The sequence below is a fragment of the Nothoprocta perdicaria genome, unplaced genomic scaffold (genome assembly GCF_003342845.1).
Source record: "Nothoprocta perdicaria isolate Ctin4 unplaced genomic scaffold, notPer1 scaffold_228, whole genome shotgun sequence".
NCBI classification, from domain to species: Eukaryota; Metazoa; Chordata; class Aves; order Tinamiformes; family Tinamidae; genus Nothoprocta; species Nothoprocta perdicaria.
The window spans coordinates 129286-156857 of NW_020455450.1; the positions used below are offsets into that span (position 1 = coordinate 129286).

The following is a 27572-nucleotide window of genomic DNA, read 5'->3' on the forward strand; positions in this document are numbered from 1 at the left end:
AAAAAAAGAAAACGATGGTGATGCCAAAGAGTCCCGGGGTTCACTCGTCGGCGTCGGGCTTGACGTCCAGCATGGCGTGGAGCTCCTCGGGCGTGTAGCCCAGCAGGCTCTGCAGGTCGCACACGAAGCGGTAGACGTAGCGCTTGCCGGCCGTCTTGTGGATGATGTTCTTGTCGTAGTAGTAGCGCAGCCCGCGGCTCAGCTTCTCGTAGTTCATCTTGGGCTTGTTTTTCCGCTTGCCCCACCGGCGGGCCACCTGCGAGAGGGGCGGCCAGTGGGGTCAAGTTTGGGGACGGGGGGGCAAGCCATGGCCAAGGGCGTCAACGCTTTGGAAACCCGAGCTCTGCTCGGTGGTGGGAAGACCCTTGGGGACAGCAGGGAGGCTCCATGGGGAGAGGGAAAGCAGGGATCGGTGGGGACACCCATGGGAAGCCTTCCTAGATCTCCATGGGGATGCAGAAAGAAGGGACCGGAGGGAATGTCCATGGGAAGCCTCATCTCTTATGGCCAACCTCTTGCTCCTCTACGAAGAGTGTTGGAGCCATGAGATGCCATCTGCTCCCCTCCAACCTCGGGCCTGCATCCTGCCTCCTAGGTCCAACCAGGGCCCAATTAGCAGCTGCTCTTTAACGAGGGCTCCCTGAGGGCCTTAATTCCCCTTCGCGTCCCCAAGGGCACCCTACCTCATCCGGGTCGGAAAGCTTGAATTCCCAGCCATCGCCCGTCCAGCTGATGAAGGACTGGCAGGACTTGTCGGTGAGCAGCTCCAGCAGGAATTGCCACAGCTGGATGGGTCCGCTGCCTGGAATGAAAAGGGGACACAAGGCATTAATGGGGAAAAAACCACCCTTCGGACCCAAAAAAGAATCAATGGCCGAAGGGCAAGAGCTCAGGTGACGGCTCCAACCCGCAGGGAAGGAGTTTCCTCTTCGCAGCTTCGCTCCGCGTTACATAAACCGGATTAGTTTCCTGGCATCCGAGCAGCAAGGAGTCATCGCTCTGGCACGGGAGCGCCACCATCCCCTCCGTGCCAAAACCGCTCCCGGCCATCGCCTGAACTCCGGCACGCTCCCGCTTCCCGGCCTTGACTCTTTGCTCCGAGATAAAGGGGAGCCAGGTATGGAAATTCCTTGGCCTCCGTCCAGGACGTGTCGCTGCAGGAACGGGCCGCTCCGGCTCGCCCGTCTCCTTCGGGATGGGGAATCCTGCGCGCGGAGGCTCTCCGGGGGTTCCTCTGTCCGTGGGATGCTTTCCATGACGGAGGAGCGTAAGCCTTGTTTGGGCTGGACTCGATGGGATTGCAAAATAGTTGGAAAACAAAAAACCAACCCTCCTGGATGAGCAACTTGSAAGGGCGGCCGCACGTCTCCAAACGGAGCGCAGGGAATGGCGGGAGCATTTCGAGTCCCGGGAATAACCCCTCGAGGAACTGCGCCGGGGGACGTCGGGTCCTCCACGGAGCCGCGGGGCACCGGGAAAAGGGTCCCTAACGCCGGGACAAGGCGCAGCTCGGCCACGCATRGGGAAATCCAGGGATTTGCCACCCTCTCCATGCGCGGGGGGCTCTGCCGGGCGGATTTCTGTTTGTGCCCTGGAGCAGGGATTCCCAGGTCTCCTATGGCCCTGCAAATAGGGCCCTTGGCCCATCCATGGGCATTCCTGGCCCATCCACAGGCGCTATGGGCACATCCATAAGCATTCCTGACCCATCCATGAGCATCCCAGGCCCATCCGTGGGCATTCTTAGCCCATGCATGGATATTCCGGGTCCAACYGTGAGCATTCCAGGCCCATCCACGGGCATCCCGGAATGCACCGGAGCCCACACGGAGCCTCCTTGGAGCAACGGCCCTGGCGAGGAGACGGAGGGCACAGGCCACCCTTTCCAGGGCCCCGCTCCCGAGCGGGACATCCCGGGGTTTCCCGGATYGCGCTCCGGCTCCGGCCGCCGCCTCCGGCGCGCCGCGGGAGGCTCCTAAGAATAGCGCCCGCCGCGGGGGCTTCACAAAGGGGACCTTGTCCCGCCCGGGCGCCGCTCAAGAGGGTCCTTGAGCGGGGCCCGCCGGGCAGCGTCAGCCCGCAGGAATGTCCCGGCGTCACGGGGCAAAAATGCCGGGCGGGAAGGCGGCGCGCGCGGCCTCCCTTGGAGAGCAGCAAAACGGCAAAAAGCAAAACACAACAAAAAAATAAAAAGGGGCAGAAACCCCCCCACGGCGCGGCAGCGGCACACCTATGCTGCTCGCCCTGCGGTTTGTGGTTCCGACCAAACAGAACAGCCGGGCGTAGCAACGGCTCCAAAACAGCCCCGGCGCCCRTCACGCGCGCCCCTTGGGCGAGGTGGAGAGACCCATGGGTGCCGCGCGGCCGAGGAGCTGCCCGCCACGCGGAGCGGCCGCGTGCCACGGCCGTATCCCCTCGGCCGCATCCCGACCTCCCRCTTGCTCCGGGTTTGCAGAGGGAAGACGCGCGCGGGGCGCAAATCCGGGCACCCGGTGCCCGCGGCTGCAGCTCGCCCGCTCGCCGGCAGCTTCGTTCCCCCTGCGAAGCAGATAAGAAACCTGCCTCCACCTCCATCCGAGCAACCATGGCAACTCGTTAAATTAGGTCAAGATGCGGGGGCAGATAAGGCGGCCCCGCGGAGCTGCGTGCGCGCCGGGCGGCAGCAAACGCGCGCGGCGCTTCCGCCGCGTTGCAGCCCGCGGGCCGGGCGCGCGCCTCGCTGCGGCGCAGATACCATCGGGTACGGGCTCCGGGCCGCCCGCCGGGGCCGCCGTCGGAGCGGGATCCTGGTGGCAATGGGGAGAGGAGGCCCAGCGAGCGCACCGGGGCGCAGGATGGTGCCACGAGGGACAAGAGGCTCCTGGGGTGATTGTTGGGTTCTCCTCCTTCACGGGGTGAAGGGCCCAGGAGTTCCTGTGCTCCTCACCCCCGGGAGAGCTCCCCTTGCCCGGGCAGGGGTGAAACGCGCGGTGCTGATGGAGCCCCGGGGTCTCCAACGGCGCTGCGTCTCCAGCGGCACACGCAGGTGCCGGGCAGGCATCGCCCGACCCAACGGGAGCCACGGACACCTCTTAGAGGCCTCGGTGCAAGGTGTTAGCATGGGGCAAGAGGAAGAAAACGGGCAGTTGGGGCTCGCAGGGCTCCTCTTCCTCGGAACGGCGGCTCCCGCATCCCGGGACACAGCCCGTGCAGCGGGAAGCGCTTGGGAACGGCAGCGCTCCCGCTTTGCAGAGCGCCGGGGCCGAGCTGCCTTTCTAGCGAGAGCTACAGCAACAAACCACTTCCTGTCGTACACCCAGCGCCTAAAATTATCTTCCCCCCGCTCTGCAGCTCCCCCGACAAGCACAAAAGAAAAAACCACCCCAGTTATCAGCCCCAAGAGACGAGCCGGGCGTGGGAGGAGATTTCAGGGACAGTCACACCTCAGGATCTGCTCCTTTTGATGATCTTTATCTGCACAAACGATTTCCACCGCTCGGCTCCTCCGGGCCACAGCGCTGCTGCCAACCCGGGCAGGAGGGATCAGCGCTCCCCAGAGCAAGGGGAACTGGCAGGAGGCCGCCCTGCAACCAACGGGTGGCTGCAGGAGGACCGGGTTCCTCGCCGTGGGACAGGAGGTGGCCGCCTTGCTTGGGGCAAGGACAGCCAGGAAGATGCACAAGTGTAGTGGAGCGATGAGCCTAAACCCCTGCCCTCGCCTGATCCTAGATCCTCAGGAGTTAGCTCTGGGGTATCCATGCTGGAAGAAACCATGGTCTTGACCATGGTCATGACCATGAGCATGGCTCGCCCTGGGGACAACCCCAAGGGCTGACGTTCGGGTTGCCAAGAGGCCGGAGGTAGCGAGAAGCCAAGAAGACGTTGGCCATGGGCAACCCAAGACCATAGAGGTGGAGAGGTGAGCAGGGCTGCTGTCCCCCGACGCCGCCAGCGACACCCGAAGCACGAGCCTACCTGTGTAGCCAGCCAGGGCGGCGGCAGGGATGACCGGCTTGTCCTTGTTCATGTCAGCCCGGTCGCGAACATAGTCCTTGAAGGTGCCCTTGGGCTTGTGGTTGGGCAAGGCGGCGGGGTAGTCCTCGGAGTCAAAGCTGTCGTAGGAGGGGACGCGCTGCAGGCTCTGGAAGGAGGACTGGCTGCTCCAGGACTGCGTCAGGCGGTCGCAGCTGTCGTAGCTCTCGATGCTCTCGAAGGAGTCCTGGCCGCCCAGTTTACCTGGCGGGAAGGAAGGAGGCACGTGAAGGGCTGCCATGTCCCACGGTCGCACTCGCTCATCGCAAAGGTCTTCTCCAACCAGAAGGATTCTACGACAAGCGCCCAAAGGAGGGCCAGCCCAAGCCCAGAGGTGCTTGGGACCATCCACCCAAGAGAGATGCCTGGAGCCACCTGGGAATTGTCCTCTGCTTGGAGCAATATCCCACTTGAGCTCAGTTCTAGGGCACCCCAGGGCCACCCGTTTGGCCTCCAGCACCCGCTGGAAGAGGACAGGGCTCTCCCAAAAGCTGCATCTGCCACCCCAACCTAAGTGCAAGAACGAGGAGAGCCTGGGGGCTCTCTCCATTATTTTTCCAGCTCCGGCAAGGTGAGCACAGCTGGCTCCTATCAAGGCTGCTCCCTGGGGTATTTTTAGTAAAGGCCAGGATGCCAAAGGCCGGATCCTCAGCYGGGATTTACACCCGCTCGAGGCAGCCTACTAGACCCGCGGCCCTCACGAGAGCTCAGCAAGGACCCCTCGAACGGGCTGCAGTCGCTCCCTCTGATGTGCCGCGCGCCGCCGATTGCTCAAGCTCTTCCCTGCCGCGCGAGGAGCGCAGCGGGATCATCCGAGTTCACCCCTTTCCCAAAGCAGGCTAAAAACAGCTGCCGGGATTGAGCAAGAGCTGCGGGAGAAGTTTCCATCGGCAGAGGCGGCCGGGGAGCAGCTCGTGGGACGCGCGGCGGCATCCGACACTTGCAATGGCCCTTAAAACCAGTTCCAGAGACTCAGGCCTCCCTAGGTTTGACCCTTCCTTTGCTGGAAGCCCTTGGAAAGCAGGCCTGGCACCTCCTGAGCAGAAAGCCAACGCCTTGGGCAGCTGCTTTTCCCAAAGGGATGTCTTGGCCGATAAAGCAGAGGGGCAAAAAGCCCCCGAGGAGCCACTGAATTAACCCCTAGCACAAAGACAGGCAGAAGGGCACCGCTAGGAAAGCCTTCATCCCGGCCTTCCTCCTCCCGAAGYGTTTGACTTTGCGGCTGATTAATCTTCGGAGGCAGTTACTTGATGTGCAAGGCACAAAAAAATGCATGTAAAGAGAAATAGGCTGGACTCTGGTTTATATTAAGGCTTCTTTACACCACTCCGGGAGGATTTATGCCACCCCGAGGCCCTCCGGCACTGCTAAAGTGAAGTGTTCGTGTAAGCAAGCCCGTGGCCGGGTGCTTTTCCCAAATCCCACGCAGGGTTAAAGTGTTTGCTCAMACCCGCAGCCCTCGGTCCCCCGTGCAAGCTTGAAGTCTCTTCCTTCTCTCCCCTCGAGCCTTTTTAGGCTTTGCCAGAGAGAACAGGCTCGGGGTCCGATTGCAAAAGCAGCCCCGAGTTGCTGCGTTTCGGTGGGAATTACGATGAAAGCACCTACAGGAAAGAGAAGGTCGAGGAAAGGGAAAGGCACAAATGAAAGCCAGCCAGGAGAGCGAGCCCGGAGCAAGGAGCTCGCCTAAAATTACACCCGGGCTGCCCTCTCGGCTGCCCGGAGCGTCCCCTCTCCCCATYAACACCCAGCCAGCAGCAGCAGGGCTAATAACCCAAATAAGAACTTCCCTGTTATTAGCTCTCCCAGCTTGGAAGGGCAATGGGAAGCGCTCGAAGCGCTGCAGACCTGCATGGGGCGCCGCTTTCCCGGGAAGCGACGACCTTCCCTGGAAGCTGGAGCTGCTGATGGCCTCGTGGAAGCAGCTTGGAGCGCTCCGGATTAAACCTTGAACAGGCACCGTTTAGATCCTCAGCCTCGTTTCAAGTGGTGTCATTACAACACAGCGGGGCATCTGGGCCCCATGTGTTCAGAACTTCATAATATTAATGGAAAATACGCGCCTGGGCTCACATCCCCCAAAGTGTGTAGGTGTTCAGCTGCCGTGGAGTCAAACAGGAGTTATGGACCTATCCTTCCTGGGAGTCTTTTGGTGTAGCACAAGAATTCCGGGGCTTATTGGGCTCTGTTACTGACCCAACACGTGACATCTGCATCTCCTAATAAAGCCCAGGGCCCGAGTTCACTGCTAAAGACTACCAACTCCAAGCAAAGAGCCATCAAAATCGATGGAGATAATGGACAAAGCCTTCAGAYGCTCGGGTGCCAAAGCTTGCAGAGCCTGGGACCGTAATTCCTGAGGAGAACTTGTGAAGGATTTGTGAGCTTTTGCCCGCTCTCCTAGGAAAATGAGATTTATACAAGCCCGCAGCGGTCTGTCCTCCCTAGCAGCTTCTAAGCCCGTTTCAACTTCCCTCGAGCTCGACATCAAAGCAGAGCGCCGGCAACGCTGTATTTTTGCAGATGTTGTCAAAACAGGCAGCCGAGCAGAGCAGAGAAATACCCTCTTAATGTGTTCCCCTGAGAAAAAGAAAGCCAGGGAGGGCTTCAAGGAATCTATCTGGGAGGTTCAACCCCATGCAACGTCAACAYTGGGCAAGCGGCTTCCTTAATGCCATCGCCTCCCATCGCGGAGCCTCCTCCGGAGGGGAAGGACGGAGGGCAGAGGCAGCAAGAAGCCAAGGAGCAGCCGGAAGGTTGCTCCCGTCTTCCAGAAGGTTGGCCTTACCTCGGCTGGCGCGGCCCATGCACATGTTGTCCGGCGTCACCACCTCCTGCTTGATGGCGAAGTAGTCGCCCTGCAGCGGGTCCGCCTGCACGGGCTCGCGCAGGACGCCCGCGGGGTAGTCGCTCTCGTACTTGARGGACAGCAGCTCCTCGGAGCTGATGGGGTGCAGCGTCTGGTAGGACTCGGTGATGAAGCTGGGCTCCGAGAACTCGGAGGGCGGCACGCACTGCGCGTGCTCGATGCCGTAACCTGCCGGCACAGCGGGAACGGCSTCAGCGCGGGACCCGCACCATGACAGCCCCAACAAAGCCGGGCTTTGGCCCATGCCCCTCCAGTCCCCCACAGCACACCGAGACCCCACGGGCTGCTTTTCCCCCTAGAGACTCCCTCCAAACCAACATCAACGGGAAGACCAAGGGTCCAGGTTGACCATCCAACTCTTTCCTTGCCCCCTACACACAAAACCTCCATAATTTGCCAGCTCTGCCATGACAGGGCAACCAATGCCAGCTGCAGCCCTCGGGCGAAGCAGACAAACCTCCGACGGGTGACACCTCTTGGCCTTGAAACCCTGGCACTTACTAATGAAGTAGTCGGAGGCGTAGCGGGATTCCGGATAGGCTGCGCTCACCCCGTTGGCAGCGTACGGCTTCGCCTCTTCTGCAACGAGAGAAGGAAGCAAACGTCAGGGCAAGGCTCTCAGGAGCGCACGCAGGTCCCAACTTCCTAAAAAGCTGAGACCTCTCCTCGCTGCTTCAACCCGTGACTTTTAAAGGCTCGGGAATGGGAACGCGCTTGGGTTCCGTCAGAGCCTCGAGTCTCGGGCACGGCCGGACGCGTCGAAAGGGGCAAAACAAGCCGAAACAGCCAAATAAACACGCAGAAAACGAGGCAAAAGCCCTCGGCCCCTTTCTCAATCAGAGGCTCCAGGTGGTTTTGAAACACCCCTTGCATAATCCCCTCGCTTCCTTGAATTTTGGCCGCCTTCCGTCCTTCTGATGACCCTCTAGCACGGCCGCGCACAGGAGCCCACGTGGAGCTCAGGAGCCCCAGCACGGTGGTTTCCCTGTAAAAACGGGGGAAAAAAAAGCCCCTATTTTCAGGCCTTTTGCCCTACACCTGAGGACCGCCGGGCTCGAAGCGCTTTGCTGCGCAGCGCCGCATACCCAATGCTGCACGCATGCATGGCCAGCACCTCCAGCTGCAGCCTCCACACGGGCGTGATTCACCAAGGAGGGGCGTGCAGCACACCAAAGCGTGGCTTTTCCGCTTTTTCCACTGCTTTTTTTTCCCCCCTTCACCTTGGTCTGAATGTGCTTTCCCAGTGAGCAGCCCCTGGCCGAGCTCCCCGCAGAGTTTTTCCATCAGCACCTGATTCAGCCGGGCTCCAGCTGCCGCCTGGGAGATTTTGTTTGCTTTGCAAGCGGGTAGCAAAAAAAATAATAATAAAAAAAAAAAAAAAAAGAAAGAAAACCACAGGCAACGCCGGGTTGTGTTTATTTCTGCTGAGGCTTCAGAGAAGCCAAGCAGAGATAAAGCACGTTCGCTTGCACGGGGCCTAATTTTGGCCCTCTCTCCTGGGGATTGCAGGGTGGAAAATATGCTCTGAATAAAGGAGGGTTTGTGCAACGGAGACCTGATGAGAATCGATGAGAATCGCCTCTGCCAAGGGGCTGGTGACCATAGGGAAGGGGGACAACTTTTGGGTCCTCTTCCAGGCCAGTGTGGGGCTGGTGGTCACTTGGGGAAGAAGCAGGGTGGTCACTTGAGGAAGACATTTGGCATAAAAATAAATAATAATGATGCCTGGATATACCCAAATCCGTGCAGGGAAAGGTCACCCAGCACCAAAGGCACCCAGCACCAAAGGCACCCAGCACAGCAGAACCTCGTGCTGGGGCTTCTGAGACCTGGCGCCACTAAGAGAAGCCCCACGACTTAGCGAGGGCAGGGGGGGAGTCCTAGGATTGAGGCTGGCTGTTCCTTGGAAGCGTTTCCAGGTCATCCCTCTGCAGATGCTGCACCTGGGGAAAGCGGTGAAGAAGCCACCGTGGAACCTACATCTCCAATGACTCATGTARGAAGGGTTGAGCAGAGAACCAGAGCCTGGGAAGTGCTCTGTTTACCTTCTGCAAACCACAGGTACCAGTAAAATTAGTACTCGGCAATTAACATCCCCCTGTCAACGGGTTCCTGGAAGGCCCAGCTTTGCTCCCCCTCTGCTTCCTGCCACCAAGGGAGGCCGGTGAGCGTCCCGCGCCGCCACCACGCAAGGGCCGTTCCCGGAAAGCAAAGAGCTCCGCACGAAGCCGAGCCGGAGAAGCAGAGCCCAGATTTGCTGCTGCTCCTCTCCGGGGCTCGCTCCGAGCTCCAGAACCCTTCCCAGCTTTCCAGGGCGGCTTGAGTGCCCCTTTTGCAGCAGGGTGGAAAATCAGCAGCTCAAGCCAGCTCCCTGATCAATGAGAATGAAGTCCAAGCAGGATCCCTGGCAGGGATTGCAACCCCTTAATGAGATGTTCTTGCACCTTTGGAGACGTGAACCGCAAGGCAGCGGCGTTCGGTGCCAACGGGGTGGGATTTTGTTGATGCCGTCCTGCTGGAGGAAGCAGTAAAATTGATGGCGGGAGCTGAGCGAAGCGGCAAAGAATGCTTGGAAAATCCCACCGTCCTTTCCAGGCAGGCAAAGCGGCCCTGCCCGCTGCCTATTCCGGCCATAAACACCCTTCCCCTTTCAACAAGCGCCAGGATTTGCTTTGCCCGGGTGGGATACCCACTGACRTCCAACGGGAAGGACAAAGCCGCCCTTGTTGGCATCACTGCCCACCTCATTGAGGAGCCGCAGTGTAAACCAAGCCCAAAGTGAGCCCGGCCCAAACACCCCAGGGGACTGACCTTTCTGCAGGATCTCCAGGTGTTCCCAGAGGATATCTCCCACGAAGTCGGGCGCGAGCTCCAGGAAGCACTCCTTGCCCAGGGCGCAGAGGGCAGCGCCGTTCATGCAGAACTTCTGGAAGTCCACGCCCTTGAGGCTGAACTCGTTCACGGCCCACATCACCCAGTCGCGCACRTGCGTCTCCGTCCACTGCTGCGGGTCTGCACCAAGGGGTCGGAGGGGAGAGACTTTATTGAGCGAGGGAAAACACGGCCCGTGCCACGCGATGGGGACGCGCAGAGGAGGTGGCAAGCGGGTCGTTACCTTTGGGGATCCCCAGGCGCTGCTGCTCCTTCGCGAAGCCGCTGAAGGTGGCCTTCAACGCCTGGGACATCATCTCCTTGCTGCTGGGCGTCAGCAAGGGCACGTCTGCACACTCCATGTCTGAAAGAAGCGGGAGAGAAACCCGGCCCTRAGTTCATGGGAGTGGGAAAGATGGGTCCTCAAGCTCGGTTTGGGATCGCCCTCCTACTAACCAGCTAGAAGCTGCAAATCCATGAGATTTGCTTAAAGACAAGGGAAATAACCATATGCTTGGGAGAAGTCTGTGCTGCACGGTGCACATGGCATCTCCACAAGCCAACCATGGGCACGTTGACATGTTGGGGTATGTTGATGGTCATACCAAAGACCACTATGGACATTGGGTTGCTCAACACGCCATCATCTCCAGATTACCACAAATTACAAGGAGGGAAGCATCGTTTTAAGGGAATCCCGGCAACCCTGGGAAAGAAACGGTCCGGTCACGGCAGCACGAGGCGAAGAAGGAGCAGCGAGAAAGAAGAAACCCATCCAAGGCGGGAGGCAAACCAAAGGGCTGGAAAATCCCACGTCGGGCCGGCGTTACATAACGCGGAGCGCCGCGATGGGCAGTGAGTCACCGGCCAGCGCTCGGCTGTCCCCGTGGGAGAGCCGCCTTGGACCCGGAGCCTTGGAGCCGAGCCCGCGCTCCCTGTCTTTCCCTTTCTTTTTSCTCTCACGCATTTGGAAGCGGGTGRCTATGGGTCACCCGCGCGTTTCGCAAGCCCGCCCCACAACCCCCTCCAAAGCAACAAGGCTTTGGCTCTTCTCCGTGGATTTTAGGCATTCCTGGAAAAAGCAGCCAACAGGGCGTCCGTGGAGAAGGAAGAACCCTTCCCAAAAGGGCTGTCCCGAAGGCTACGCTACAGCGCCGATGGGAATCCAGCGTCCGGGTCGATAACCGCTGCCTTGGCAAGACGTTGGCCAACGGCGCGTTGGGTTGTGCAGCGCAGGGCCCGGCCTGGTCCCACCTGCGGACCGGGAAAAGCTCCTTTTCCTACCCGGGCAGCCCCAGGGAACCGCGTGGATCCCTCGGCGACTCCAGCCCTTGTGGGGACCGATTCCTCCRCCTCGCTGAGGCATCCGGCTCTCCGAAAGCCACCGGCACATCCCAGGCAAATTACCCGCCGTTATCCACTGGTGTTGGCTGGAGAGGGCCCGGCGGAAGGAGCAGGCTCCCACTATCCCTGCTCCCCATCCGCGGCGGGCAGATAACCCGGGAGAAAGCGGTTCCGTGGCCCTTTCCCCTCGCGTTCCCGTTACGCTCCGTGGTCCCGCGGACCACCCAGGAATCACTCCCGTCCTGGGAGAAGCGGATCCGGAGCGGGAGCATCTCCGAAGGCTCCCGGCTGGCCACACTGAGGCACCAAGGAGCTTTTCTCATGGAAGGAGGAGCAGGGGGCTCCGCAGCCAAGACCCTTCCCACGCTCCTGCCGGAGCCGYCGGCACCTCGGAGCCTCCACGGGCACCCCGGCCCTCGGCGGGCGCCCCGCGCCGGAGCAGGGCCAACTAAACCCGAGCTGAGCCCTGGTTATTTAGGCAGGATTAGGCAAAAAATTTGTGTGCACTTTTGAACTGTTTTCCCAAGCCTTGCCTCTCACTCCCACGCAGGAAGCCGGAGCGGAGCCGGCCTGTTCCAATTAGGGCCGCGAGGCTCGGGGGGGAGGGAAGGCCGCGCGGAGGGAAAAACGGGATGCACGGTGGGAACGTGGGGCCRGAGCAGAGCGGGACACACGGGCAGGGAGGATTCGCCGCCCTGTGCCGCTGGAATCCGTCCCCGGAGCGGCGTGCGCGCAACGGGCGCTTGCCGCCCTCGCTTGAAATAAATGGGAAAGAAAGAAAAAAAAGAAAAAAATAACTTTTTTTCTTTTTTTCCCCCCCTTCAAGCGGTGAAAAATAAACACGGGGAGATGAAAGCTGGGCTTCAAGAGAGGAAACCGAAAGGGCTGCGCTGCTTAGCGCTGCAGAAAGCCCAACAAAGCCGGCTTTCTTCCGCCCTTGGGCAGCTTTCTTATGGAGATGCGGCCGGCAGCGCCGGGAGGAAGGGCCCCGCCGCGCCTGCGGAGAGCGGGATTCGGGATTCGGGCACCACTCGGCACCTGGGAGGAGCAGGAAGGCTGGGGAGCAGGGTGGCAGCCGCCTCTGGGATGCTCCCGGCAGGAGGATGCCGCACGGAGCGGCCCGCGGGATCCCGCTTCCCTCTCCGCCCTCCTCCTCCCTGCCGGCTCCGGGATCCCGGGAAGACGGCGCCGCTTTCGCTCACGGATCCGCAGCCCCGCGGTGGACAYGGGACTGACGCCGGGGCAGCGACCGAGGATCCCCACGCGCTCCTGTCTCCCAGGGGCCTTCCCAGCCCTCCCGTTTTGCCCGTTTTCGCGCTAATCCCGGCCAGCGGCGCTGCCAAGGAGCTACAATCCCATGAACCGGAGAGCCGGGACACGGGACCCCCTGCACCAACGGAGCGGAGGTCAATGCTCCAGAGCCAGGAGAAGAGAACAAGAACGTTCCCCAAATCCAGCGCTTCCGACTGAACAAGCGGATACTCGCGGGAGTGCTGCCCGGGGGATCCAAGCGGCACACGCCTGCACCCGGAGGCCTCTTGAGGTTCCTCACCACCTTCGGTGGAGGCCGCAAGACTAACRGGCCTCCCTTGAGGCCTAAGTGGTCCACCCCTGGGAGGCCCTGGAGGTCACCGCGTCCTCCCGCAACCCCCAGCGATTCCCAAGGCTGCCGATTGCCACGGGAAAGGGCCGAGGGCTGCTCGGTCCGTCACCACGATGGGAACGTTCCTCGGGAGGACTCGCTCCACTCCGGCCCCGCTGCCGGGAGCCCCAACTCTCTTTGCTTTGGAAGGGGATTAGACACGCGGCGSCCGAGCCAAATCCCTCCTTCTCCTGTCTCCTCCAGCCCGGCTGTCCCAAGCTCGGCCTGGAATCCCCCAGGCTTCGCTTCGTTTCCAGCCCGAGTCCTTCACAAACTGGTCCCTCTGTGTCCCGGCGCTGGCGCCGGCCCCGAGGCGCAACCCAGGCCACGTCACGGCAGACACGTGGGCAGCGCATGGCAGGACGGTGCCCTCCAGCCAGGGTGATGTTTAGCTCCCCAAACATCTCCCTATGCATCAAAATTGCTCAACAGCACTCAGCAGCTCCTCCCGCCCAGAAGGAGGCACCTCTAGGTCCACCAGAGGTGRATCCGGTAGCTGGACCCACCCCCAGCTCCATCAGACCTACGTGGACCTATTAAGCAAACCCACCCCTAGCTCCATCAGGCCTAGGTAGATCTAGTAGATGGACCCACCCCTAGCTCCACCAGACTGAGGTGGACCTGGTAGGTGGACTCACTCCTAGCTCCACCAGACCCAGGTAGATCTGGTATTTGCACCCATCCCAAGCTCCACCAGGTCTAGGCAGATCCAGTAGATGCATCCATGCCAAGCTCCACCAGGCCTAGGTGCATCTGGTAAGTGCACCCATCCCAAGCTCCATCAGGCCTAGGTAGATCTGGTAGACGCATCCATCCCAAGTTCCACCAGGCCTAGGTAGATCTCGGAGATGCATCCATCCCAAGCTCCACCAGATCTGGGTAGATCTGGTAGGCGCACCCATCCCAAGGCCCATCAAGCCTATGTAGATCTGATAGGCCCATCCATCCCAAGCTCCACCAGGCCTAGGCAGATCTAGCAATCACACTCACCCCAAGCTCCACCAGGCCTAGGCAGATCCGGCAGGCGCACCCAACCTTAGCTACCGACAGCATCTCCTCCCACACGGGCCCCACCAGCAACGCGAGGAGGAGGCCGCGGGGCCGAAGGCCTGGCCAGGCCGCGGCAGCAGCCTCGGCCTTATCAGGCCGGGCTGCCCGGCTTTCCCCGCAGCCGCGGAGGAGATTAGCGTGTTTAGGTTGGAAAGCAAACAAATAATTGCAGAGGCTTCTGCAAACAGAGCGGGGTTGGGAGGTCAGCGCGCGGCTGGCAAGGCTCAGCGCCGCTTGCTCCCGCTGCCTCGTATCAGCCCCGGGATAATCAATAGTTCTAATCGGCGGAATTATTTACGGCTCCCCGGGACAAACAGCTCCGCCGGCTGCTGCCAGGGGCTTGGAGCCTTGGAGCTGTGGTTGCGGATTGCCCGGAGCCGCCCGCGGATCGGCCTCGCCGAGGCCCACGAGGAGCCTCTCCGAGGGCGCCGGCCTCCCGAGCGCCCTTTCCAAGGATGCCCGTATGGGCATGCTCCGCTCCCACTCCCGCGTATCCCCCATTCCCAGGGAACGCTGCGGGAAGGCGGGAGCGCGCCGGGCACATCCGGCACCTCGCGGAGAGGCCGGAGMGGCTCCGATGCGCCCGGGGCGTGGACGCCGGCGGGGAAGCGGGACCGAGGCGCCCGCGGCGCGCGCCGCATCCGGAAGCTATTAAGGAATTAGAGGCTCGCTGGCCCCGCGCCCTCCGCGGCAGAAGCGCCCGGGAGCAGATGGTGAAAGGGCTGATTGAATTCGGCTGCCGGGGCCAAGAGGCTACGAGGAGGAGCCGCGAGCGGAGCCGGGAATCCCGGCGCAGCCGCAGCGGCATGCGGATGACAAGACCGAGGCCCCCCAAAAGCCTTGGGAAGCCTCCCGAGCTCCGGGAGCCGCTGCCGGCCGGCACGGGTATTTTTCCGGAGCGATCTTTCCCACCATGGCTCCTCTTCCCGGGAATCGGCGCCGGCGGCTCCCGGAGCCCCGCTGAGTCAAGCGGCCGTGCCCTGGGGATGAGTAACGTGGAAGGGCCCCGGCGTGGCGGCTCCGCTTCCCAGCGCGCCCACTTAGTCACCGGCTCCGCGAGGGCGCCCGAAGGCGGCTCCCCGCGCGCTTGGATCCCCCCGCACGGCTGCCATTCCTCCCCAATTCCCCAAGGATGCGGGAAAAGGAGGGATCCTGCGCCGGTGCCCCCGCTCCGAGCCGGGCATGGAAACCGGGAGCAAAAGCGGGCGCACGGCTGAGGTCTTTYGAGGCGAAACGTCGGAGCCAGCTTCGAATCTGGAGCTGCTTAAAGGGATGGAAAGCGGCGCCAGCGCCCAAGTCCCCGCGTCTTTCGGATGGAGAAACAATTTCCGAAAAAACGCGAGGTTTAGAATTAAAAACAACAAGAAAAAAAAAGAAAAAGAAAGAAAAAACCCCTCTTGCTGCTTTGCAGCCTGCAGAGCGCTGACCAAAGCGGGGCGGTTTTCGCACGAACACAGATAGGGGCCAATAAAAAAACAGCGACTTTTATGTGGGTCGCAAAGCCGCACGTCGACTAGCGCGATAGATGGAGTTGATGGGGGGGAATAAATAAAAATGAAAGAAAAAGCCCCCGCCGGTGCTCCCCAGGGCCTGCTCCGGCTCCCGCAGCTTTCCCTTAGTCAGCACGTCGCATCCGGAGGGCTCGGAGCGCCACTCCGGGCGGGACGGTCGAGCTCCGGAGGCCGGGAAAGGCGCCCCGCATCCCGCGGGAGAGCACGTGCGCCAGGGACGGGGCAAAAGCGGCGGCCGGGGCGAGGAGAAGGGACCCGGGAATAAATCCCTGGAGCGGCCCCCGCACCTGGGAAAGCGGCGGGAGCTCCCAGCAGCATCACTAAATATTTATTGTTCGAGCAGCAGTATTTTGACGGGAGATGTAAGCATGGCCCAGCGCCAGCGAGCCCGCAGCCCGCTCGGCCAGCCCTGCGGACGAGGCCGGGGGTTTTGGCGTCTCTATCCAGTCGGGACGCTCCAAACTCCGCAGGGAAGCGGCGGGGAAGGGAGCGCGGCTTCGTCACGGAAGGGGAACACGAGGGAAGAGATGCGAAACTGGAGCGGGCAACGGGAACAGGAGATAGGAAAACACTGCCCCGCGCCAGCTCCTGCGTAGCCCAGGGCGGGTTACACCTTGGTTTAACGGGGTTCAATTTGGCATCCATGAGACGCCGGTTTCCGTGGGATGCCCGCGATCCTCGCTTTGCTCTTCCTTGCCATCCCACTGCCCTTGGCACCGCTTAGCCGGAGCCACGGGAGCACCAGCCCAAGGGATCCCCAAAAAAGCCCCCGCGCGCGGGAAGCCCCTTGGGGTGCSCAAGGTTACGGCACCCTCCCGTTTGGAGGCCCCTTTGGCCTCCACCTCCGTCCTCCCTGGCGCTCGAGTGGCATCTGTGCCCATTGAGGACACCAAGCCACCTCCCGCTCCGGCACTGCCGGCTTGGGCCGCTCGGGATGCGGGCAAGGGGACAGGAGCAAACACTYCGTGCAACCATCCCTGCGGCTGCACACGCAGGAAGGGCGCACGGAGCAACAACGGGCACCGCGYTGGGTAGGTTGGCATCCGCTTCCCATCTTTTCCAAGCTTTAGCCCTCCTGAGCAGCCAGGAGCTGCCAGGCRGAGAAGGCGGAGTGCCCGCCGCCTCCCTGGGAGCCGATGGGCCCCCATCCCGCCTGGATACCACAGCGATGGGCATTTTGTCAGTGGATGGCGGGAGTAATGGCTCTTTTTCACCTCCTCGGCGGGCAATCAGCGCCGGGGAGGCTCTGGGGCCCTCCRTTTCTCCCACTCGCCCTGCCGTGGCTGATGATTCATGCCCTAGATCCAGAGCCCCGGGCCCCGCTCGAGCAGCCTGGAGCGGCGCAAGGTGCCGGATGCGGCCSGGCCCCTCGGAGGCTCCCGCGCTTGCTTCTGCTTAAAGCAACGGGGAAACTGAGTCACGGSCGCCGGGAGCAGCCTGGAGCGGCAGGCTCCGGCAGGAGTGGCTGCTCCGCACGGGAGGACGCTCCGGCTATCGCAGCTGCATGCCCTCATTCCCAGGGAAGCTCCGGTTTCTGCTCGGAGGCCCCCGGCCTCCCTGCACTACGAGGGGGGACCCCAGGGGCAGGATCTGCTGCAACAAGCGGCGCTCCRGCCTCTCACCTGGCCCTGGGGTTGCCTTTCCCCTCCTCCTCCTCCTTCCCCACGTTTTCCGGGTTATTTTTAGGCCTTCGGGCCGCTCCGCAGCTCCCAGCTGAGGTCCGCACCTGGAGGCCGCCGGCCCCAGAGGGATCGGGAGCGCCGAGAGGCGGGAAGGCCGGCGGGAGCGGTGCCCTGTGCGGGGTTAAGCCGCCCCATTGACAGCGCTGCCCTCCGTGGCACCGACCCACGGGGYGAGCCCGCGGGGCGCGCGATTCCAGCTCCCCGCCTTTGCCGTCCCGGCGGCACCGGCGAGGGCGACAGGCGGCGGGGGGCACATTGCGGGCACCCCCAAGGAGACCTCGGCGGGCGGGGGACGCCCGCACGGCCGCGGAGCCGCCCGAGGCGCCCCCGGGGCTGCCAGGGGCCCGTGGCGCGGCTCGCGGCTCCCACGCGGGGCTCCCGTCGGGCGGCGGCCGGGAGGAGCGGCGGGCCGGGCTCCGGCGGCGCGAGCGGAGGCGGAGGGGCCGCGGGCGGCCCGACAACGCGGAAATAACGAGAGGAACGAGCGGCGCAAGCGGGCGGCGGGGAGCGAAGGGAAAGCGGGGGGCAAAACTCCGCGAACTGCCCCCCAAGCCGCCCGGTCCCCCCCCCCGGGCGCTTGTGGCCGCCCGTTCCCCGCCGAACACGTCGGGTAAAACAGCCCAAAGCCGCGGAGGGGAAGCGGGGGCTCTCACCGGCCGCGGGGAACAGCTCGATGTCCACCTTCTCCGTCTTGATGATGCTGAGCGCGGGTTTGAGCTCCACGGCCGCCTTCATGGCTGCGGCCGTCGGCGGCGCGTCGGGGCGCCCGGCCGCCGCTGCCGCCTTCCCCGCTCTCCTGCGCGCTGCCCCGTCCCCTTCCTCCTCCTCCTCCTCCTCCTCCTGCTCCGCCTCGCCCGAGGGGAGGGCCGGGCGCCGGGGAGGGGACACGGGGGCGGGACGCGGCGGGGCCCCCGCCCCGGGGGCGGCCCCAGCGCGCGGGGGGGACCCCCCGTCCTCGCGGGGGGCTCGGGGCAAGTTGGGGGGGGGGTTTGCACCGCCCCCGCCCCAGGATCGGGCCTCTGCAGAGGGGGTTGGCGCCTAAAACGGGCTCCCTTCGGTCTAGGTAGCGACCGCAAACGGCAGCGCACCAGGGAGGTTATGAGTCACGGGCGGCAATTTACCGGTACGGGTGTTAAAACCCGCATTAAAAAAGAAAAAAAAAAAAAAAAAGAAAAAAAAACGGATTAATTGCAAAGCGGCGCCTGCGTCCGGCTCACCCGGCGGCCGCTCCGGAGGCTCCCGCGCGGATGCCGAGCGCCGGGCCGCCCCRCCAGCCGCTTCCCGTTTTGCAGCTTCCAGGAAAATCTTTCCACTTGGGCATCCAAGTCTCGCCCTCATTTTGTTCCCTCTTTTTTTCCTTTTTTTTTCCCATCTGCTCCCACGCCGTTGGCGCCTCTCGAGGACGCCCCGTTTAGGCGGCACCCGCAGCCCCAGCGGGGCCCTTTCCCAGCCCCAAAGCGCGGCCACCTCGGGGGCGAAAGGAAATGAAGAGCCCCGGGTCCCATTAAAACCGCAGGGGGGTATTTACGGCGCTGCGTAATTAGCCAAATTGGAGCCTTCCCCCCCAAAACCRCCGCGGGATCTTTCGCGGCCGCCTCGGTTTGAGGCTTTGTCAGTATCCAGACGGCGGAAAACGGGGAGCAAAGCGGGAAAGGGGCAAAGGGCCACGCGATTCCAGGGATAACACGGAGACATGAAAGGATTTCTCGTCGGGAAGCGCAGGGAGGAGGCCCCGGGTGTGGAGGAAAGAGCCAGCGGCTGCCGCGACCCTTCCCCAGGGAGAGACCTTTCCTGGAATTTAACACTGCGGGAGCGAGTTCTTCCACGTTGGGAAGCACCGGAGGGAGCTGGTTATGTTGGGAAGGGGTGACCGCGTTGCTCGTCCCGGGAATATGGGCCTCTCCTTTGGGCACCGGGACAAAGCGAGCCCCGGAYACCCTATCCATGAGGGCCAAGCAATCCATGGAATGAGGGATTCCATTCCTCACCCCTAAAAACCAAGGAGTCRCCCTGCTCCGGCCACTCAAACTGGGTCGGGATGCGCCTTTCCGAGCATCCTGGAAAGCTGCTGGCTGGCGATTGTCCGGAGCGAGGGGGGGAATATCCCGCCCTCCGCGTGTTTGGGTGTTTCGGGGTGGTTTCCTCGGCCCGCGCTCCGGCCTCTCCAACAATACGCAGCTTGTTCGGCCCCGGCGCCCTTCAATGGATCTGTCTAAAATTATAAGCGGGCAGCCCCTGGGCCCGGCCAGATCACAGGCCACATGCTGGGGCCGCACAAAGCGCCCGCTATTTCCCCACAATTAGCCCGCCGAAAAGGACATCTATCCGGGTGCATTAGAGGCACCACGTGCCTCCCAGCCGGGCCATTGTAAAGCTAATTAAATAACACGCCTCTCTCCCCATGAGGGTCTCCTGATGAGGTCGCCCCCAAGTCCTAAATCCTGCCCGGCCGAGGGACAGCTGGAAGGAGCGGCACCCGTCGCCGTCGCCGCTCGTTTCACCCTCTTTTTATCCCAATTATCCCCTGGAAGCTGCTGAGCTGGAGGTACGAGGGGGTCGGCACACGTGGGTTTGCTCCCCCAGCAAAAGTTGTGCAAATAACTGTTTTTTTCCCTTCTTTTTTTCTCTTTCTCCTGCTTTGCTAGTAGTCGGAGGCAAAGAGGATATATAAATATTTTTTCTATATACGCTCCRTGCTGATGCGAACCATTTTTCTCGCTATTTTTTGGCTTTCTTTTTTGGGTTTCGTAGCGTGCTAGAGCCACGCAGGGCAAATAAAAGCGGGGAAAATCATGTGTCCCTCGGCCTGGGCGAAAACTCTTGCACTCCGACCAGGGGAAGGAAATTTCGAACAGAGAGACAGAGAAAAGCCAGGCACAGGTAATCCTTGGAGAGCCAAGATTTGCGCCCAGCTTGGCCGCTCCACAAGGTTTCTGGGTGGCTGCTGCGTGCCGAGCTGCTGCGCCCTATATATTAAATGCATTTTATGGTGCTCAGTGGCTTCTGGAGTGTTATTCCTGAGAAAATTCCTTGGGAAGGCAGCCCCCAAAGCAGCAGAGGCCCYGCGGCACCTGCTCCGGGTGCTCCGTGTTTCTGCTCTCCGTGCATCCCAGGGCTGGAGGTGCYGGAGCGGCTCCGCGAACGCGAGGAGAGCGGCAGGACGGGGGGGAAACGCGGCCGAGGCCGGGTGTCCTCCGGGCAGCCTCCCTGCCCTTGATTCCCGATGGATTCCAGGGAAATATCAGCCCAGGGCGGGCAAAAATACCGCTAAACGACGCTACGGGACTTGCCTGAAGGCCTTTGAGGGGCTATTGTGAGCCCCAAACCYGGCTTAAATGGCCCCTAAGAGTAACAGCGTGTGGCTTGGAAAGCAGCTCTGACTTCCTTCATCTCGGACCTGCAAAGAGGTGGAAAAACCCACATTTCTTGCGTGATCCGGCTGCCCGGCGAGGGCCCTTTCTCGCAAAGCGATGGGAACGGCTCCGCGAGCCACTTGATTAATAAGAGCCCGGGGACGGGGGGAAGCGTTTATATAACCTCCTCTTTTCCAAACTTCCTAAGTGCTTCAGAAAAGTGGCTGCCCTGGAAACCCAAACYGGGAACGCCAAATATTATCTCTCCCATTCCTAAACATGCCCGGCGCTAATGAAGTGAGCACCGGATTAAACGCCCGCCTCGACCGCGTTGCCGCCGCCCCCATGGAGCGCGGGGAAGGGGGGAATATCCTGCAGGAGACTCCAGTGGATCTCTCCGTTTTCTCTCCGCGTTGGCACTTCCCACGGAGATTTGCTTTCGCGGGAGCRGGGCCAGGAGCAGAAAGCGCTGAGGTTTGGCTGCGAGTGTTTGCCTTGGGCTCTGACAAAATATTGATCTCTGCAGAGCCACCAGGAGCTTTTGGCAAGAGAAGGAGAGGGGGGAAAAAGCCAAAAAAGCAGCGTTTTGTCACAATAAATAGGACCAACCTCCGGAGTCAACTGGGCTTTCGGGAGAGCATCCATGCCCTCATGGAAGTTTGCATGTGGATAGGGATCCTATGGACACACACACATCCGTAGCTTCAAGGGGACGGCCACACTACAAGTTGCAGGAGCTCGGGGAGATCTGGGCGAGGCGGGAAGCTCCTGGGAAAACGAGGCCGCGTTGCCATTCCCAAGGGCGGATCGATCCTGTTCAGCTGCACCAGAGCCGAGTGCTCAACCCCCTTCCTGGGAACAGGCACCCAGGAGGCCAGYGGGATCCCCGCCTCCCACAGGAGCCACAGGAAAACCAGACCATCCTAAGGACACTTGCCCCCCGCCCGCACGTTTCCCAGCGCGGCCCCGGCCTCAAGCGATGCAAATAGCTCAGATAAGGCGCCGATAAAGTCCGGAGCTTATCGGAGCCGACCRGCTCCCGGAGGGCCCCGCGGGATTTTATGGGGGTGTCCGCACGGCGAGGAGCACCCGGGCATCCGATTGCAACGGGAACGAGCGYGTGAACCCCGAAGGGAGCAGAGCTGTTGGGAGAACGGGCTGTTCCTAACGCTCCTTTGCACTCACGAGCTCRCACGCTCCAGGAACCGACCTTCCCGAAACACCGGTGCTCCTGAAACGGGATGCCCTGGTATGGAGCATCCACTCACGGGATGCAACTCAAAGCCAGGGAAAGAGAGCAGGCAGGATTCCTTCCCCGGGAGCCTGTGGACAACGGGCACTTTGTGCCAAGAGCCAGCACTTGGATCATTCATCTCCGTGCTGCAAATGCAGCAGGAAAGAGGGCTCCGGAGAGCAACGTGCGGCACGGCCGGCTTCCCATCCCGCGGCTCCTTGGAGGCGCCAGGTCCAGTTCCCAGGAGCGAAGCCCCCTGGAATTCCACGGCTCGGAAGCCGTGGGGACAAAAAGAGAGAAAAGGCTTCATTTCCGAGTCCCAATTCCCAACGTTTGGCTCCCGGGGGGWGCGGGGCGGCGGCTCCGGCTCCGCGGCGCTCGGCCGCGTTGGCAGCACCAGGGTTAACCGCGACGGCGCCCTGCGCCGCGACCATTTCTGGCTTATTTCAGCAGGGGAAGTGTGTCCCGGCCTGATTAGCCCAATGGTTTCCTCTTTTCCCATAACCTCCAGACCCCCGTGGCCTAAGTGTTTACTTTCTGAAATAAAAAATCTGCTGGTGTTTTTCTTTTTTTTTTTTTTTTTGCGGGGGCATGTGTATTTTGGGAGGCCGAGGGGGGAGGCCGGGGGGGATGCGAGTGGGCCGGGAGGCCGCGTTGCGCCTCCCTCCGCTCTCCCACCCCTCACCCTCCGCTCGCCTCCAGCTGCAGCCGCCGCGCCGGGGCTTCTGCCGTCGACGTGGGAGCCCGGCGAGGCCCTTAACGAGGGAGCTCGGCCTCCTGCCTCCGCAGCTATAAACACAGCGAACATCTGGAGGCCGGCAGAGGTGCTGCGCGCTGCCAGGAGCGCGGGGAAACCGCCTCGTTCCCAGCTCCCAGCCCCCCCGGCCGCCTCTTCCCAAGGCGGGAGGCGGTCGGGATCGGAGCAGCGGAGCCTGTTGAGGTGCCTGGGCTGGAGAGGCTCTGCAGGCAGCGCTCGGTGCTGCCGCACGGCCTCCTCCGCTGGGAAAAGCAGCGGGAATATCCGCAGGGAGAGGCAGCGCATCCCTATCCAYGCGGCTCCAAGTCGCTCGGGTGACCGGCACCCGGGGCGGCCCTCACCTGCTCCGCTGCCCAGTGCAACAAGGAGGATCGCCCCATCCTTGGGCATTACCCTTCCCCTGGCTCCGCGTCCTCCCGGCGGCTCCTCATTCCCGCGGGGGGCTCCGGGAGGCGTCGGGATGCGCACGGACGCCGGGCGCGGGCGCCCGCTCACGTCCCCGCGCGCGGCGCGGGGGAGGCTGAGAAAAGGAAGGAGGCTGCAGTTAAAAATAGGATGAAAGGCCATGAAAAAATGTGGATTTTTTCCCCCCCCTCCTCCTTCCCACTTAAGCTGCGCTTGGAAAATGTGCTGCAGCTGGAGAAGCCATCGGGCTGAGCCCGGCCGGCTTTCGCCTTCCCTCCCCCAAGCCCCCGCGGCTCCGAGCGTGGGCCTGGAAGAGGGCCCGGAAAAACGCTTGCAGAAGGAGCTTTTCCCGCCGGGAAGGCCGTGCGGGAGCAGGTGGGAAGAAGGAGCAACGTGGGGAAGAGCAGGGYGGTTTCATTGCGGGCACAGGGCCAACGACGAGCCAAAAAATCCGGGCTTGAGGAGAAGATTGGTGCCCAAATTAGCCAGGCGGGGGCAAAAGCCAGGAATATGGGACGATGCCAGGCTCTGCTGGGGACAAAACCCTCCTTTTTTTTCCAGCAAACCCAGCAYGGCCTGCGGGGTGGGATGGCGCTTTGCTCCGTGACCGTGTCCTGGATGTCTAACCGGGATCGGCTCCCCCAGTGCCACGGAATCCAACTTCCAGCATCCCTTTGCTCCTCTGGAGCTTCCACCTCAGTAAAAGCTCCCACCTCAATTCCGGCCAACCCTGTCTGAGATGCCTGGGGACGGGAGGACACAGGGCCTCTGTTTTGGCCGGCAGCGGGTGGCCAACAAGGTTCTTATCTCTTATCTGAAGGGAGCCACTTGTGCCGGTAGCTGGTCGCAATTTCTGGGCCYGTGTGGCCACGTCTCCCTGAGGATCAGGCTTGTCACCCTTTCGCAGAGCCCTGGATAACCCGAGTCGGCACGGAAAGACCTCAGATCTCAGGATACTTCGACCCAAGGGACCAAAAAGCGAAGGATAATCTCTTCCTAACCAAACCTGATTATGATGATGCTCAAGCCAGGCCCAAGTCAGGCCTTCCTTATCCGTATCATGGAATAATCTTATCTACGTCAAGCACGGTGCAAATAAACTCACCCAAGCTTCAAAGGCAACGTCTTCTCTAAATGCAAGCAACTCCAGAAGTCTCGGGAGTGCTGTGGGTTTCTGTTGCGAGAGGATATATTCACACTTGCATTTTTCCTTGCTGACTTGCTTCTCTCACCAAGCCCAAGACCATGAAACCCAAAATAGCCTCCAGCGCGCCAGAAGAATAGCTGACAAATGAACRGGCCTAAGCACAAAGGAGAAACGAGAGACCGTTCCTAGCGGTGTATACAAATGAGAGTTTCCTCTCGCTTAAAATTAGAAAACGCTCTAGACTGAAGAAAACGACGGCACAAAGAAGAAAATCAGCGAAAGAGTCGCGTGCGCTGCAAGCGGCGGAACCGAAAAGCGGTTCTTAGGTACTGAAAGTTCGGTCTAAACCTGTTGCAGGCAACGGCAGCCTTTTTTCTTGCAGRCTTTGCTGAGGTTTGAAGCAGGCAGCAAGAGGTTTCACAGGGCCAGCCCGGGGTAATGAAGATGTGGGTTGGAGATATGTGGGTCCCTGGAGGGAGCACTTTCACAGAACAGGGGAGAGGGCAGGGAAAAATGCAAGGCGAACTTTCCAGGCACGGCTTTGCAAAACGTTTGAGTAAATCCAAATGCTGCAAGGGCAGATTTCATCAGAGCCCCGTTGACATCATGCTGAGAGAGGTCACCCGCAGGAGTTGAGCAAATAGCTGAAATAAGAACRGCTGGGAATAGCTCTGCTCCAGCCACAGGCACAGCTCTCTGGGTCCATCTCTGGCTAACACGCGAGCGCTCACCAAAGGAAGGGAAAAAACTCTGAAATGCCTGAATATTTGCCAAGGAGGGATTTCAAACTGCACATTTGACCGCATCAGCCACTGCTTCTGCTGAACTCTTTAGCTGCAAAGAGTCTCTAAACATCAGGGCTTTTCCCCTCCCTAGGGGCCGATGTGCAGAACTAACGAGCCGGGAACAAGTCGCAGAAGACCAGCACATGCCATGCGAAAGCTTACGTGGGATTTAAGCGCTTCGCGATAGGCTTATGTGGGACTTAAGCGAAACATAAACTTCATATTGGCCCTTTGCAAAGGTCACATTCGTGCAACTTGAGCTCCTTCCCTTAGTTATAGAGCCACAGTGCACCTCAGCCCTCYCTTTTGCACAGATGGGGACCTGAGCCCGGCAGGGACAGCATCCTAARGCCAGCGCCAAAGCTTGACCTTCCTGCTGTGGAACTGCCACCACACACGGGCACGAGCCACACGTGGCTCCAGCCGAGGTTCTGCAGTGCCCGACACCCCCAAAACCACGGGGAGTGAGAGAAGAGAGTCGAGCTCCAAGCACGAGATGCCCACAGAGCAGACGTGGAGAGTTAGAGCGATTCCAAGCCAGGATTAAAAYGCAGGAGCCTCCGTGGAGGCCACGGCGCCGGGAGAGCCGCCCGGGTCCCCGTTGTCACCCGCAGCCTCGCCGGAGGCCCTACCTGTGCCGTAGTGCTCCAGGCCCGTGGGCACCTCCTGCACGGCGGCCTCGTCCCAGCCCGCGTGGCACGTCCGCTGCTGGCAGCACGCCGCCTGGAAGCCGCAGCTCATCCAGGGATCCTCGTAGGAGCCGCCGGCGCCTTGCCTCTGCGCGAGGAGGACATCGGGAGAGCGCCCGTGACCACGGCCATGGAGAATCATCCCCCRAAAAAGGGGCATTTTCACCCATTCGACAGCACATCGGAAAAAATCCGGAGTTGTCATTGCGGGCGGATATCATTTATATAKCACCTCTATGGCTTATATACGGCTATAAATGTGCATATGACACAGGTTTGTATACTAAATATGTGGATATGCACATAAGGTTTATATGGGACACATATAAACCTTATATATGACAGTAGCTCATCATACATTAACATATATATTAGCATATAACATAGCATATATATTAGCATATATATTAGCATATATATTAGCATATAACATATATATTAGCATATAATATATATTAGCATATAACAAATATGCTCCTCTTACATATATAACAAAAACAACCTATTTTTGTAAGAATTATCTATATATATATGCACGTTTTATTATACATAAATATATATATATAAAAATGTGTGAGACTATATTAAAATAATCCCAGGTTATCATTTTCATTCTATTCCTATATATATAAAGTACACATGCATATTAGATATAATATATACACACACACAATCTGTTATATACATATTTATATATACATTACGTAATATATTATATATAATATTATATATACAGTATTTTATATATATTTTATATATATTATATATATTATGTATTATGTATTATGTATTATGTATTATGTATTATGTATTATGTATTATGTATTATATTATATATATATTGTATTGTATTATATTATATATATATTTTATTATGTTATGTATATATGTGTAAAAATGCATATATTTGTCTATCTGTGTGTGTGTATTCACACATATAAATGCAGAGTATTATTTTTTCCTCAATTCATCTTTCATCATTCTTTTTTTCCCAGGGAAAAATAGTTTCTCTCCATTTCCAATTAACCCTTCAAGTACCATGCCCATGCTAGGCCCTGCTTAAAGGAGCAATATCAGCACTCTGGAGAGAGCTTTTCGGGCGAAAATGGCCTTTTCTCCCTAACTTGACAGAAATGGGTGAAAATGGCCTTTTCTCCCTAATTTCGTGGAAATTCTGCTTTGCAGCAAATCTTCCCTCCCGCCTAATATTTCACCTTATGCAAACCCTTAGCCACCACTTCTGCGCCCAGATACCCATGCATTGCCTAAATACCACCTATTAAACTCATCCAAATAACACATTTGCCTAGATAGCCTAATAATTTCTCCAAACTTCTTGTTTAATAACCACGCAATCTGCCTAAATAACAGCCCAGATAGATAATGTCTAAATAATACACATTTTTATATAAGATGCTTGGAGAAAGCAAGTTGTATTCGGGTCACTGCAGCAACGGGGCATCAAGAGCAGCCACCGAGCCCCTCGTTGGGATTAAAAAATAAAGTGGATTTCTTACCACGGCTGCAGGGCGAGCCAGCGGGAACGGGGCCGGGCTGCCGATGCTTGTGTCCACGTAGTAGCTCATCATTTTTCCGGAGGCTCCTGTGGGAAGGGAAGCGGACATTGCGTGTCCCCCTGGGCCACGGTGACGCTGCCGCCTCAGCCGCCTCGTCACCCCTGCTTGGCCAAAAAAGGGAGGATCCGACTATTGTCTTTGCGTGGTTTAAGCTGGAAAGGTTAAGGGAAATCTGCGCTGAAAGTGGATTTTGTGCCTGGGTATTAACCAGACCCGTCAGCATGAGCTGTGACGGGAGCCTGGGCATGGGGAGGGAATTATCAGCTGGAAGCTGGTGGAGCTACTCGGAGGTTAGATGAGATCACGTTTCCTTTGCCCTGGGACTGGGGAGAAATTGTTTCCTTTTTGTTTTTAATTGACAAAGCAAACCCAAAAATACCTCACAGAAAACAAAACCAGCTTGTTGACATCAGCACAATTCCTGCAGAAGTGTCTTCAAAAGCCGTTTGCTTCCTGCAAAGAGACTTGTGCGTTTCGGAGAGGGATCTTCTGGAGGAAGACGCCCTCCTGGATTAGCTCATGTCCCCCTTCATTGCGGGTCCCCCATGAGCCCATTAAGCTTGGCCTATCCAAAGGCCAATGCAGATTTTGTGACCAACAGGACAAAACGATGCCGACATCAAATGGACCTGGTTGCAGGTGAGCAGA

General features: G+C 59.8%; 1 protein-coding gene across 4 annotated transcripts; it reads right to left on the reverse strand.

Moving 5' to 3' along the window:
- Positions 1-26936, reverse strand: ETS1 (ETS proto-oncogene 1, transcription factor). Of its 4 annotated transcripts, XM_026039335.1 has the most exons (9): positions 26865-26936; positions 25291-25435; positions 9993-10112; positions 9689-9889; positions 7379-7456; positions 6797-7045; positions 3955-4215; positions 684-802; positions 1-256 (listed from the first exon to the last, which is right to left on the reverse strand). In XM_026039335.1, the coding sequence occupies exons 1-9, from the start codon at positions 26934-26936 to the stop codon at positions 41-43; spliced, it is 1461 nt and encodes a 486-aa protein (XP_025895120.1). In that variant the 3' UTR covers positions 1-40. The 4 variants fall into 4 exon arrangements, with proteins under 4 accessions (XP_025895120.1, XP_025895124.1, XP_025895123.1 ...); XM_026039339.1 differs by lacking the exons at positions 25291-25435; positions 26865-26936 and adding an exon at positions 23832-23850; XM_026039338.1 differs by lacking the exons at positions 25291-25435; positions 26865-26936 and adding an exon at positions 22663-22730.
- Between the last annotated feature and the right edge of the window lie 636 nt (positions 26937-27572).